General features: G+C 39.3%; 1 protein-coding gene across 1 annotated transcript in view; it reads left to right on the forward strand.

Annotated features, from left to right (window-relative positions):
• FANCC (FA complementation group C) overlaps positions 1-14689 on the forward strand; it is a gene marked incomplete at both ends in the record, with an annotated part of 65707 nt that overhangs the window by 6715 nt on the left and 44303 nt on the right. The window contains one exon of the mRNA XM_079548385.1: positions 942-1036. Within this exon, the coding sequence (XP_079404511.1) occupies positions 942-1036 (95 nt within the window). The remainder of the gene's footprint in view (positions 1-941; positions 1037-14689) is intronic.

The following is a 14689-nucleotide window of genomic DNA, read 5'->3' on the forward strand; positions in this document are numbered from 1 at the left end:
AATTGTATATTTTTTTTCCTTCCAAATCGTTACGTGTCACATCTGAACATTTCTCTTGAAATGTTGTTGTTTTTTTGTTTTGTTCTTTTTTAGAAGGCGATTAAGCTGCCTGTTATTGTCTGAATGCTGGTTGGATACAGTTACAAATTACACAGATATTTTAAATTTCTGGTGAGGAGTTCATAGGTTGCCTATTCTTACTCTGATCTTACGCAACCTAGAAAATCATTAACTTTGTAAAAACCCGTATTAAAAAAAAAAAAATCCTTAAGGATGCAATGTCAGAAAACCTCAAACTGTAGCCAGTTAAATGTATATGAGAAACCATTTCAGAGCAGGAAATGCTAGTCATTGGGAGGCCAGTGATGTCCTATGGGCTTGCTGGATGTTTATTCAGAATTACTGGTTTAAAAAGTATAAACACTTCTGATCACCTCGTGAAAATACAGGCATTACTTAATTGAACTTAATATTCTTTATTACATCCTGGGTAGCAAATGCACAGAAAGCAAATCATTTATTAAGCATGATAACATTCAAATTGTCTCCTAATGTAATTTCTGCAACTGAGTAGTAACAATTTCTGCAACAAGGTAGTAACAATTCTACTATGATTGATTATTGTTTATCATTAATGATGTTATTTAGATACTTAATTGAATGATTTCTTGATGATAACTTGAGGTATTTTTATGTAGATGCTGTTGAAGGAAATGGTTATACAAGAACTATAGATGAATAATATTGTGTTGTGGAAATCTAGCAAAATAGAAGCATTGTGAGTTGTGACTGATATTTAGGATTATATTTTTGTGGATAGGTAGGAATTGGGTGTAATCAACTGGGTGTTTTTTTTGTTTTGTTCTGTTTTTTTGTTTTTTTGCTCAAGCCATAGACTTGTTTGCTCTTTTTTTTTTTTTTTTTTTTTTTTTTTTCATTAGGTGAAAGCCAGAAGACTCTGATGTGGTGCTTATGTTGTCTGTACAGCAGTGAACCACAGAGCCCTGTAGAATTGAAGGCCAACAGCTGGATACGAGTAAGTGAATGATTTCTTCTAAGGGCTGCTTTGAATTAAATCTATTATTTAAAGGTGCTGTATGTACATTGTTGACACACATTGGCCATGTGTGATTCAAATATCAATTTACATATTACAGAGAGAAAAATTTGTCACAGTATTTGTTATAAACATCAGCATATGCATATGATGTGGTAAAGAAGAGCTATGCCACAATGATGTTCTACTGAATGCTTTAACTTTTGGGGAGGTTATAAAGGTGTCTATCTGTTTTAACCTGTATCAGTTGTTTGATCTGATTGATGTAACTGAACTAGTGATTTTTGATTATATGAAAAGGAGTTCAAGTATAAAAGAACAGAGAGTTGGAGATAAATGTAAGAGGAACTGCTGCTATTGGCAGCACTACCACTTCAGGCTGTTCTGGACTGGGACTAATATAAATATTTGATACAAGACACTGTGCTTCTTAGTTTTTCTACTCACTCTTGTGTGTTTGAATCAATCTAAAATGCGGTGGGTTAGAGGGTCAAGAAGTAATGTAAAAGGAGTAGGGAAGAAATAGGGAGCTCAAAACACCAACATTTCCGAACTATTTCTGTTGTTTGGCACATCCTTAATTCGTTAAAGAGCGTATAACATGATGCAATTTGAAATTGTTACTTTTTCCACATTATTTATCATAAAAATTATCGTATAAATTTGTCAAGATGCTTTTGTTAGGACAGCCATAACTTCAGGTTTTCACTGACTGTTTTCTGTGTCACCAGTGACTATCCTGTGCAGTGCTTTGGTCTGACCACAACCTTATTCATCATACAGTGTAAGCTTTATATGACAGTGATACTACTGTCTTGTGAAGAAGATGCCAAATGCTCATGGCCCCAAATCTTAAAATGTGTCGTAGAATGTCTTAAGTTGGAAACTTCCCACATTATCAAGTCCAACTTCTGTCTTAGCACAGAACCGCTTATAAATGAAGGCATTGTCCAAATTCTCCCTGGTCTCTGATTGCTCAGGGCTCTGCCCATTTCGCTGGTGACCCTGCTCCATGCCCACCACCTTCTGGTGAAGCACCTGCTTAGGCTCCATCTACTGCTCCCCTCACACAGCTCCATGCCATTCCCTCAGGCCCTGTCGCTGTCACAGAGAGCAAGCTCAGTGCTGCCCCGCCACTCCCTATGATGAGCTGCAGCCATCATCAGGCCTCCCCTCAGCCTGCCCAGCTCTGGGCTGAACAGAGCTCAGCCATTCCTCACACACCTAGCCCTCAGACTCTTCACCATCTTCACAGTCCTGCTTTGGGAACTCTCTAACAGTTTTATGTCCCTCTTCTGTTGTGGCACCCAGTGCTGCAGCCAGTGCTGGAGGTGAGTCTGCACAGTGCAGAGCAGACAACCCCTCCTTCGCTTACTGGCAGTGCCGGGCCTGGTGCACCCCAAGGTCTGGTTGACCCTTTTGGCTGTCACAGATTGCTGACTCAGATTCAGCTTGCCATCAACAGAGCTTTGAAAACCATTTTCATGGGGCAGCCTTTGAGACAATCATCCTCCAGTCTGTACATATATAAAATGTTGATCTGTCCCACACACATTATCACAGAATGGCCAGGGTTGGAAGGGACCTCAAGGATCATGAAGCTCCAACCCCCCTTGCCATAGGCAAGGCCACCAACCTCCCCATTTAATACTAGACCAGGCTGCCCAGGGCTCCGTTCAGTCTAGCCTTGAACACCTCCAGGGACTGAGCACCCACAGCCTCTCTGGGCAGCCTGTTCCAGCACCTCACCACTCTCCCTGTAAAGAACTTCCCCCTGAGATCCAACCTAAATCTTCCCTCACTCAACTTAAAACCATTTCCCCTTGTCCTGCCGTTATCTTCCCTTTCAAAGAGTTGATTCCCCTCCTGTTTGTAGGATCCCTTTAGGTGCTGAAATGCTGCAATGAGGTCACCCCGCAGCCTTCTCCTCTCCAGGCTGAACAAGCCCAGCTCCCTCAGCCTGTCCTCATAGGGGAGATGCTCCAGTCCCCTGATCATCTTTGTGGCTCTCTTCTGGACCCTCTCCAGTAGCTCTCTCTCTTTCTTGTACTGGGGGTCTCCAGACCTGGACACAGTACTCAAGATGGGGCCTCACAAGAGCAGAGTAGAGAGAGGGACAATCACCTCCCTGTTCCTTCTGGCCACCCCTCTTCTGATGGAGCCTAGGGATACCATTTGCTTTTTGCGCTGCAAGAGCACACTGTTGGCTCATGTTAAGTTTTTCATCTATCACGACCCCCAGGTCCTTCTCTGCAGAGCTGTTCTCAAGGACCACTCCTTCCAGTCTGTATGGATGCCTGGGGTTTGTCTGGCCCAAGTGCAAAACTTTGCACTTTGCTGTGTTGAGCCTCATCAGGTTCACCCAGGCTCACCTTTCCAACCTGTTGAGATCCCTCTGAATGGCATCCCTTCCTTCTGCTGTGTCAACCCCACCACTCAGCTTGGTGTCGTCAGCAAACTTGCTGAGGGTGCACTCGATTCCGTCATCGATGTCATTGATAAAGATGTTAAAGAGCACTGGTCCCAAGACAGATGCCTGGGGGACGCCACTTGTTACCAGCCTCCCCCTGCACACAGAGCCATTGATGACCACCCGCTGTCTGTGGCCTTTCAACCAATTTCTTATCCATCGAGTGACCCACCCATCAAATCCACATCTCTCCAATTTGGAGATAAGGAAGGAGTTGGGGTCTATGTCAGAGGCCTTGCTCAAGTCCAGGAAAGTGACATTGGTCGACTTCCCCTTGTCCACCAATGCCATCACTCCATCGTAGAAGGCCACCAGATTGGTCAAGCATGACCTTCCCCTGGTGAAGCCGTGCTGGCTGTCTCGGATCACACGCTCACTCCTCATGTGATCAAGCATGTTGTCCAGGAGGATCTGTTCCATGATCTTCCCAGGCACAGAGGTGAGACTCACCGGCCTGTAGCTCCCACGGTCCTCCTTGCTCCCTTTCTTGTAAATGGGAGTGACATGATCCTTCCTCCAGTCATCCAGGACCTCACCTGACAGCCACAACTTTTCAAATATGATGGAGAGTGGCTCAGTAACCACCTCAGCCAGCTCCTTCAGAACCCTGGGAGGACACCATCCGGCCCCATGGACTTGTACACATTCAGCGAGGTGGTCTCGCGCCTGCTCTGCCCTCACAGTGGTGGGGATTTACCACTCTGGTTTCCACCTAGAGGTTTAGGGATGCAGGTCTCAGAGACATGAGAAGTACTGGAATCCTGGCCGCCAGTGAAGACTGAGGCAAAGAACTCATTCTGCACCTCAGTTCTTGTGGTTGCTGTTTTCCTAGCCCTCTAACTTGTCTGGATCTCTCTGCAAGGCTTAGAGCTCCTCCTTCTTTAGTGTTGTCCACAAACTTACCCAGTATAGCTTCAAGTAATGTATCCAAGGAATTGATGAAATTGTGAAGAACAGTGCCCTAAAATGGGGCTCTCGGGAACCAACTAGGCCCCAGAGACTGTCCTGATTTCACTAGAATCCTTTGAGCCTAACCTGTCAGTTAATTGCTCGCCTGCTGCATTATTTTTTTTTCTAGCTGCACACTTTGTCCAGAAGGATATTGTGAGAAATGGTATATACAGTTGAAATAAACCTTGGAGCTGAGAAGAAAGATTTTATGGCCAAGATAAACACTGCCACAGGTTTGTTACTGAAGAAATCACTTGTAATCTGGTGAAATGTAAGGGTGACAGATGGAACAGGCTACCCGAGAGGCTGTGGGGTCTCCTTCTCTCGAGACATTCAGGACCTGCCTGGACGCATTCTTGTGTGACTCTGGCAGAGGACTGGATTAGATGATCTTTTGAGGTCCCTTCCAATCCCTGCTATTCTGTGGAATCAGTTTATCAGAAAGTTATTTAGTTTCTCCATCTACCTTTCTTTGAGCAGAGGTTTTTGGAGCTGTGCAATATGGATGTTTCTAACACAGGCTTCTGTCTAATAATAGAACAGTTTTATTTCAATTAGCCCTTGCAGTGATATTGCATCAACGAGAGGGTGTTTCTGAAGTAATTTTCCACTTTGTTAATTTGATTAAATCTCCTTCTGTCCTCTAAATTCAGAAAATGTTTAGGGATAGTTTACTGCTTTGAAACTTCTGTAGTTTATTATACTATCCCTGCTTTTGTTGTAGTGCTTTGGAAGGCACAGTTTTGTGAGGGCGTTGCAGCCCCTCTTTTTTCAGATTTGCTAAACAGAAAACGTTGATATCTCTCCCTTTGGTGTCATTTATTTATTGAGTTATTAATGTTTTACCTCAAAGGGAAACCAAAGAAGTGGAAGGTCTGTCAACATTGCTACGGATTTTTAATGGTATTTTTTGGGGCCTGGCCAAATTTTACTTTTGGGTAACATATAGTACTTTTGGGTATCTGCTGTGTGAAGTCGCATTTTAATTCATGACCACAAAAGTAGTAGGTGTCTTTTGTGAGAGTAATTTTTAATGGTACTGGAATTATAAAATTATTTCTGTTTTTTTTTAAATGAAAATGTCTAATGAAACTTGTATGGTTTATTTTTGGTAAGAGTTTGTATGTATTTATCTTTTATCAATGTTATTATGGGTCGTCTCCAAATAATGGATAGTAAATTAATGTAAATGCCAAATCTGTGTAAAAGTTTGGATCCAGAAAGCTTTCGTTTCATTACATTAGGGAGCTTCAAGTTTTTCAGTAGAACTGTGTAACACGAATGTTGTTTTGAAAATGGTAAAACTGATTTTAAAAACAACAACAACACTCTGAATCTCAGACTCATCTATTTTTCATTCATTGGTGTTCCTGAAATGTTCTGCTGTAAGATCAAAGTATTGAATTGTGGTTTGCAGTCCTTGTCTCTCCCTGATGTCACTGAGTTTAACTTCATTTTTTTTGCTGAGCTAAACAGTTTTAATGGAAAGGTGGTAGACCACTTATTTCCAAAGATATGCAGTAGGGAGCAGAAACTGCTTTATTCTTTTCTTTGGACACTCTTAGCAATTGGTGAGCAGTGATAAGCATCTGAATAGCTCTATGAGAAAAGAGATGTCTCTTTTTCAGAAAAAGGATTTCCATTTTGCCAAATGCAGACTTTGCAGCAGAACTGCAACACTTGCTTGCTGGAGTTTCCCTGATTTTTAGGGAAATAGGGTATTTGCCAGAACTTCAATATAATCTTCTTAAATTATTTTTGAATAGCAAGCATGTAAATAGTTTGATTTTCAGTGTTACGTAAATCTGCTTATAAAGCAACACTCAAACGCTTCTGGTAAAAAGGGCTTTGTATGAATCACTTATTTATTGCGGTGATGGTTTCTGTTATTTCAGATATATCAGGAGATATCATATTAAAGCATTCGAGTGGAAATGTTTTTCAGAAGAATGGCAGGTCTTCAACATTCCGAACTTTGGACGTACCTTCACATTCTATTTGTTTAATTTAAATTTGGTAGAGTTCTGTCTATGGTATCTTTGAATTGTACTGAACCATTGTGCAGTATGTTGCTACTTGCTACTTCTCAAATAAGCCAGAACAAGAAATTTACTGACAATTAAGAACAGGATGTTTGAGTGTTAAAGTGATGTTCTCGTAATGGCCTGTTTTTTGTTTGTTTGTTTTTAATGATCATCTTGACTTCTTGATTAAACTACAGTTTTAATTGAGCTTGTTCAATTAATGAAGTGCTGATCTTTCACCCCTAGTTCTGAACCAGTGCCAGAATTTTCAGCAAAATGCTCTTTGAAAGCCTGTTCTTTCTGTCTCAATATTTTTATTCTTTTATAAGAGCATTCATTTAATGGATGTTGTTCTTATATCTAAGACTGAGATTAATTAATCTATCACTGAGAAGATGATTTCTGAGCAATGGCTGAAAATGGAAATGTGATTTACTTCTTGGAACAGATGCACCTGCACTGAAGTGTGTAGTTACCTCTCACTATAAACTTCAACTGTCTAATGAATTGTTACAAATTTGTCATTCTCAATAATTTCATTTAGTGACATTTTTGTTAGGAAGCAATATTCAGAAGTAGAAGGAACACAACTTTATTATAAAAATTGGAGTTCTGCAAAGTAAAACTTAAAATTTTAGAACTTAAGTGGACTTGTTTTTTTTCTTGTTTTTTTTTGTTTATTTGTTGTTGTTGAGGAAGAGTTGAATTCTTTTGAATTATTGGAAGTTTGCAGGATTACTTTCTTACTTCGAAGGACTACAAATTGAAATAGAAGTATTACAAGAAAAAAAGAAGAAGATAGGCACGGATGGAGCTACTGTGAAGTTATGGAGACCAGATGTGAAAAAAAAAGTAAAGAGGTCATGTTAAGGAAAGACTGGAGACTGGAAGTGTTTGTGTACTTGCTTTCATGTATTTTGTCTTCTATTTGGGATGAATTGCCTCTGAAACAAACAATTTCATTAAACAATAAGTTTCTGTATTCCTAGCGTAGTGAGGACAGTAGGGCATCACCATAAAATACAAAGGAACTGAGGGAGACTAGATTGTCTTCAAGAAATAGAAATTCTCGGTATCTTTATAGAAGTATCAAAATAGCTGTTATGGGAAATAGAAGATCAAAAAGAGAGGTAGACTCTGTAGTTCTTACTATATTTTCTTCCTTTCTGCTTTGTGCAGATGTATAGCTTATCTATGGTTGCTAAAATGCAGCATACAGGTTCGTTTGGGACTGGATACAATCATGCACTGTTCAGCATAATGGCAGTGTTGTTGCTTGCTATTATAGCTTACAGTCAGTATTGTATATTCTTACATACCAGTAGATGGCATTCTTCGTATTATGTAAATGCAAATGTTTATTTTATATTATATATGCAGTTTTCCATTTCATAACATTTTGGTACATATTCTTCTAAAGGAATGTTGACATTTTTGTTTTATAATATCTCTCTAGATTAGAAACCAACTTCACTATTGCCTTACTGATACCTGCACTGCTGAGAATTGTGTTAAGATTTCTTGAGATTACTAGCAACAGTTCACGATACTCACTAGAAAGAAAATGAATTTAGTAATCTTCCTGATTTCCTGTACACATAATTTATGCAGTGGACTATCTTTTGCCTTTTCTTGTCCATAATTCTTCATGCTTATTGCATGTTTGGTATCTAGAGACCCTGTGTGTGAGATCTCTTGTGTTAAACGTTGTACACAAACTATTTAGAATATATTATTTGTTCTGAATTTGTTACAATGAAATATTCACCATGCAGATAGAACTTGGAAGAACAAAATCAAAATAAGCAACCTTTCCTTTCCTCGTGGAAATTACAGACAGTACACTGAGCAGTGCAGGTTTTTTGTAGCTATTTTGCCTTGTTTTGCTCTTGCTAAACATTACTATCTCTGATTTTATGGTGACCCACCTATGTATGGACTTCCACTGTATTTTTAAGGACAAAACCTTTCTATTAAACCTTATTAGACCTTTTTTTTTTTTTTTTTTTTTTTTAGTGTGTCTATCATTACATTGTTAGGTTTGCTGCTCCTATATTCAGTTCATTAAGTCACCTTTTTCACAATAGTTTCAAAGGTCTGTTTGCTGTAGGCATCCAATTATTCTCACGAGGATGGCTACAACATAGCATCCATTATTTTGTTTCTGATACCTTGTTAGGAGTTAGTCTTTTGTAGTGAGTTGCAGACTCAAAACTAATAAAATGAGGAAAAAAAAAATCCACCAATACCAGCAGATGGTACTCTGTTTATTTTGAGATTCCCAATATGTACATTCACGCATGTGTGCGTGCCTATACAAACATACGTTCTCACTTACTGTTTTTGAACAGTAGAGTAATTTGTTGGGGATTACACTAATGGTAATAGAATTGCAACCTTTCCTGATTCCATCTCTGTATTTTGCTGAGAAAGTTAGTGTCATATATATCTGAAGCACAAGTCTTATGAGGAGTGGCTGAGGGAGCTGGGATTGTTTAGTCTGGAGAAGAGGAGGCTCAGGGGAGGAAGCTCAGTGCACTCTACAACTTCCTGAAGGAGGCTGTGATGAGGAGGGGTTTGGCCTCTTCTCCCAGGCAATTAACCTGGAATGGCCACAAGTTGTAGCAGAGGAGGTTTAGGTGAGACAGAAGGAAGAACTTTTTTTCTCAGAGAGTGGTCAGGCACTGGAATGGCTGCCCAGGGAGGTGGTGGAGTCATCATCCCTGGCAGTGTTCAAGAGGTGTCTAGATGAGGAGTTACGACATGGTTTAGTGCCTGTGGTAGCAGTGGCAATGGGAGGATGGTTGGACTAGATGATCTTGTAGGTCCTTTCCAACCTTGTGATTCTATGATTCTATGATTATGTGCTAGTTTTGCCTTCAACTTGTCATCCTCATGACAAATTTGACAAGTAAAGGCAAATCCTTCATCTGAAGGAAAGCCAAGTTAGACTGGGCTTCTCAGACCAAGTTAGTGGCATTAGTGGTATTTTGGATTTAGGATGAGAATAGTGTTAACACGCTTTAGTTGTTGTTAAGCACTGCTGCACAGACCCAAGAACTTTTCATCTCCTCACACTGCCCTGCCAGCAAGGAGCTGGCTGTGGGCAAGGAGCTGGGAGGAGGCAGAACCAGGGCAGCTGACCCAAATTGTCTAAAGAGGTGTCCTGTACCATATGGTGATAAAACTGGGCAAGTTGACTTGCAGCCACTGCTTACGTACTGACTGGGCATCAGTCTATGGGAGACAAGTAATTACACTGTGTATCACTTGTTTTTGTATGATTGGTTTGGGGAGATTTTTTTTTTTTTTTTTTTTTTTTTTTAATTCATGAGTTCTCCTACTGTTTTTTCCCCATTTCTCTTCCCCATCTACTAGGGGTGAGCAAGCAGCTGTGGTGGTGCTGAGCTGACCATTAGGTTGAACTCAAGAGTCCTTTCTGCACATATAGCTCTAGGAGTTGAGATGACGACAGATCTGACCAAAGTATGTTAGGACAAATCTGTAGTTTAAGTCCTGAATTTGCGTAATAGTTGTTGGTCCTAATGTTGATTAATTTGACTTCAAAATACATTAGTTTGCTCTCAAAGTTGTTTTATGTAATGGCTATCATGTAGTTTATCACCTCTGAGGTCTGGCTTATGCCTGCTTTTCCTTTTGTCAGTTTATACAGTGTAACATTTGCTTACTTTATACTGTCCATGAACATGCTGTGTGGTATTTATATTAAGTATTGCTGTCCTTGTACTTGAGGGACTATCTATCTCTTGGAATCTAGTAACTATTTCCATCTAACATTTTCCATCCTTTTTACTTGGAGACTCATTCTGTGTAGGAGACAGTGAAGAACACTTTCCTTATCTCCTTCCCTTTACCTTTAAAGGTGCTGAATAGTGTTCATCATTGTTTGATAGGCACAGATCAGACCTTGGGAAATGCAGCGAGCTGTAACTGTTTGGCATTGCTAGTATTTACCAGTTCTTTCGGATTCCACAGCTGTTCAGGAATTAATTCCAAAATCATCAGATGACAGTTGTCAGAGATACGTAACCACATCCTCACGTCCTCCTACACACCTTGCCACCCAAATCTTCCTGCTTCAGGGTAGGTCCCTGGGTGATATTCTCAAATTGTTATTCAACTTTCAGCAAAACCAAAAACAGCTTTAGAGAACTTAGCAGTAGGAATATGCTGGTTTGAACAACTAATGATATTCAGAATTCTCAAGAGGTATTGTAACTAGCCTGGAGAACAAAGGAAGCTGAAAACTAACTCTTCCTCAGTCAAAACCAGGACATTCTTAAAATTCATTTTTGATCAGAGCATTGAAGCCCTTCAAACTTAATGTGGTTTTAGAAATGTCATTGTTATGCAATGCAATTGTCAATGTGCTTATTATTTTTAATCCAGTTCTAAATCTTACATAGGCTCATATCCTGTGAACAGGATGGGAAGCATGGATTTATTTGACATGTTAAAGTTGATGAGCCATCAAAAAGGCATCCAAGAAACCTGAATGTTTGGCTTGTAAATCAAGGAATAATGAGGAAACATATCTCTAAATAGGAAGAGCTGCTTTAAGTATATTTTCCAGTTATAAGGGCAAAAATGAAATGTATTTCTCAATTTTGTATCTGAAGTTCTCTTTAGTAGTTTTTTTTAGCAAAACAGAGAGAACACGTTTTCAAGTTCAGTTCTCTCTACGGTGCAAACTGCTTCTGTTTCCTTGTCGGTCATTTGACTGCATACTGCAGTCAGTTTGTCTCATCAGAGCATACAACGTGTTTGAAAATAAAGAAGTTCTGTGAATATGCAGGAAAAAAGAAACCACAAAACCCAGCAACAGCATAGGATTAGAAGCACTGAACCAATTTTGAAAGAGTCAGGACTTCTGAATTAAACAAAACAAGCAAAAATTGTCTTTATGTAGAGGTAACGTACCTGTAAGGTATTGTGTATTGTCAGGCAGTGCTAAGAGGAAGGGTATCGTGTGGATGGACTGCGTAGAGTTTTTTGAATGGAGCCTTTGTACTCAGTCAAGGTGCCTGAACCTTTATTTTAAGTTTAATGTTGTGCAGAGCTGTTTAATAATTCTTCCCTTCTTTTTCTCAAAATTGTAACAACTGCATAGAATTTAAGAAAACAATCTTCAATGCTTATTATCATCTCTCAAAAAAAAGAGAGATAGTAGCACCACAGTCACGTTACAGCCTTGAGATTAAAGTGGGAGAATACTGCTGTTTATAAAATGAGTGTAACAAAATAGTAAGAACTCCTGCTCTTTCACTGGCCATACTTTGTGCAGTAAAATGTTTGTCCTTTTTGTTTGTGAGAGTAAAACTTCAGCTGAAATGATGATAAACCAGTTATGGCCAAGCAGGGGTACAGGTTTGAGGATAAATAAATGTAACAATCAAACACTTGTCAGCTCTAAGTATAACATTTACAAACCTAAATTCAGACCTTGAAGATAATTTCTGTTTACTAGAAAATCCAGTAAGCATTTGGAAAAACCTTGGGAGTCAAAAATCAGAGGCAGATCAACTATTTTGATTAGTGTCACATATAAGAGTACGAAGAACGAAGATTAGTTGAAAAGACTTGTCCGTTGCATGTGTGAGATTGCATATAGAGGCACAGATAAAGCTCCATGTAGATAAATGGAAAATGCTACACATGTGGATGTGAGGGAGCACTGGTGGTAGGACAAGGGGAAATGGTTTCAAGTTAAAAGAAGGAGATTGAATACAAGAAATAAGTTTTTTACAACGCATGTGGTTGTCCAGAGAGGTGATAGATATCCTATCCTTGGAGACATTCATGGTCAGGCTGGACCAGGCTCTGAGAAGCCTGATCTAGCTGTTAGTGTCCCTCATCGTTGCAGTGGAGTTGGACTAGATGGCCTTTAAATGATCCCTTCAAACTGAAATGATTCAAGGAAAATGTATATGTGAGAATGGTTTTTATTTTTGTTTTATAATTTTGAAAATGTTAAACTTAGTAATAAGGCTTAGTAGGGCTTGCATCTAGTCTTTCCATGACATTTTTATCTCAACTTACAACAGTGTTGTCAAATCAGAGCATTTTACTAGTGACTTTGGAACACTATTCCTGCATCACTGTCTTTTGCTTGAAATTTTCCTTAAAATAAATAACATATACGTGCACATATATACTATAATTTAATAATATTATATATATATATAAACTATATAATCATAGAATCACAAAGGTTGAAAAAGACCTCCCAGATCATGCAGTCCTATCACCAATATTTCCCTCTAAACCATGTCCTGCAGTACAACATCTAAACACTTCTTGAACATCTGTAGGGACAGTGACTCCACCACCTCCCTGGTCAGCTCATTCCAGCACCTGACCACTTTCTCACAGAGAAAGTATTTCCTAACATCCTGAATCCTCCCCAGGTGCAACTGGAGGCCATCCCCTCTAGTTCTATTGCTTGTTACATGGGAGAAGAGGCTGACCCCCACCGCACCACAACCTTTCTTCAGGTAATTGTAGGGAGCAATAATGTCTCTGCTGAGCCTCCTCCTTTCCATACTGAACAATCCCAGCTCTCTCAATTGCTTCTCATAAGATTTGTGCTCCAGATCCCTCACTGTCTTTTGCCCTTCTCTGGACACACTCTTTGGTGCCTTGCTTTCTTGTAGGTGAGGAGCCCAAAACTGAACACAGTACTTGAGGTGCAGCCTCAGCAGGACTGAATACAGAATATATTTACCTGCGTATATACGTATGAAATGTTTCTTGTTGTTTCTGCTTGTCTTCAACACTGTGAAGAAGAAGGTTATCTGGTTACTCTATGCTTATTGCACTATTTTCTCTCCTGTTTCCTCTCTATTTCCGTATTACAGATACCTTTTTTTCTCCTTTCTTCTTTGATATCAATGCTAATAACAAAAAAAAAAAAAAAAAAAAAAAAAAAAGTTTACTGTTTTGTCTTGTGATATTGTTTTCCTTCCATGGGTACTCAGTATACTTTGGGAAAAGACCACATTCTGAGGAAATTCTTTACTTCATATGAAATGTGAGAGTGAAGTACAAGATGTGACTGCAAGGCTTTTTTTTCCACCATACTTCTTAGCTACTTCATTCTATCTAGTCTGTAAACTTTTGGTACCAGTCTCCCTCATATTAGTATGTTCTGTAAATCTCTTATGCTGAGAGGTGCTAGTCTGTGATAGGACTCCAAGAAGATTGTAAGTGGTAAGATTTTTTGGCTTCCAGAATGTAATATCAGTATTTGTCAGAAACAGTATCTTTCATATTGCAAAACTATTCTTTCTTGTCTTAACTAATCAGTTGATTTTTTCAGGACTACCCGTCTCTTGTCCAACTCTGTATCTTTAGTTTCAGGTAGGAATATCATAGAATCATAGAATCACCAAGGTTGGAAAAGACCCATGAGATCACCCAGTCCAACCATTTACTCATCAGCAGTAGTTCTCACTAGACCATGTCCCTCAACACAACATCCAAATACCATATGGTATCGTACCATCTTTTGTTACCCAACTAGAAAGTGATTCTCCCTTCTGTCACAGGTTGAGATGATCCACTAGTTTCAGTGATGAAACAGGAATTACTTGTACTGCTTTCAAATAGCAAAAAAAGCCCTCAACACAATCTTGAAGTTCATATGAAAGCAGAAAACAGTTAAAGCAGAGCACTATAAAGTATCTCCTTTCCAAATGAGTTTTGAAATCACAACACTTTGTTTTTCCTTCTCATTCAGCTTGGTTACCTACTTCACTGCAGTGTGATGCAGTAAAGCTTTTAAGAATGTAGTTTATCTTGGTAGATGAATGAGCATCTTGTGTGGTTGAAGATGAGTTGCAACATAACTCACCTTAAGAACATTCTCTGTCCAGGTGTTCTCGTTCTAATTGAGGTCAACATGGGAATTCTAGAGGCCTTGATTCCATCTGATCAGTGGGCTACTTTTTAGGCATTGCAGAGTGTTATGAGTGATTTTGATTAATTTACATTCTAATTGAGCTATTTTTTCTGCCAAGCAGAGTTTCAAACTCCAATTTCAACTTTCCTAATGAACATAGATGCAGTATGTACCCGCACTTTGTAATAGCTCATGCCTATGACCGGATGTTCAGTTTTCTTCAGGACGTTTTGTGAAAGTCTTTTTGTCAGTGTGTATCTCAACAA

Source organism: Tetrao urogallus (assembly GCF_951394365.1).
Source record: "Tetrao urogallus genome assembly, chromosome: Z".
Lineage (NCBI taxonomy): Eukaryota > Metazoa > Chordata > Aves > Galliformes > Phasianidae > Tetrao > Tetrao urogallus.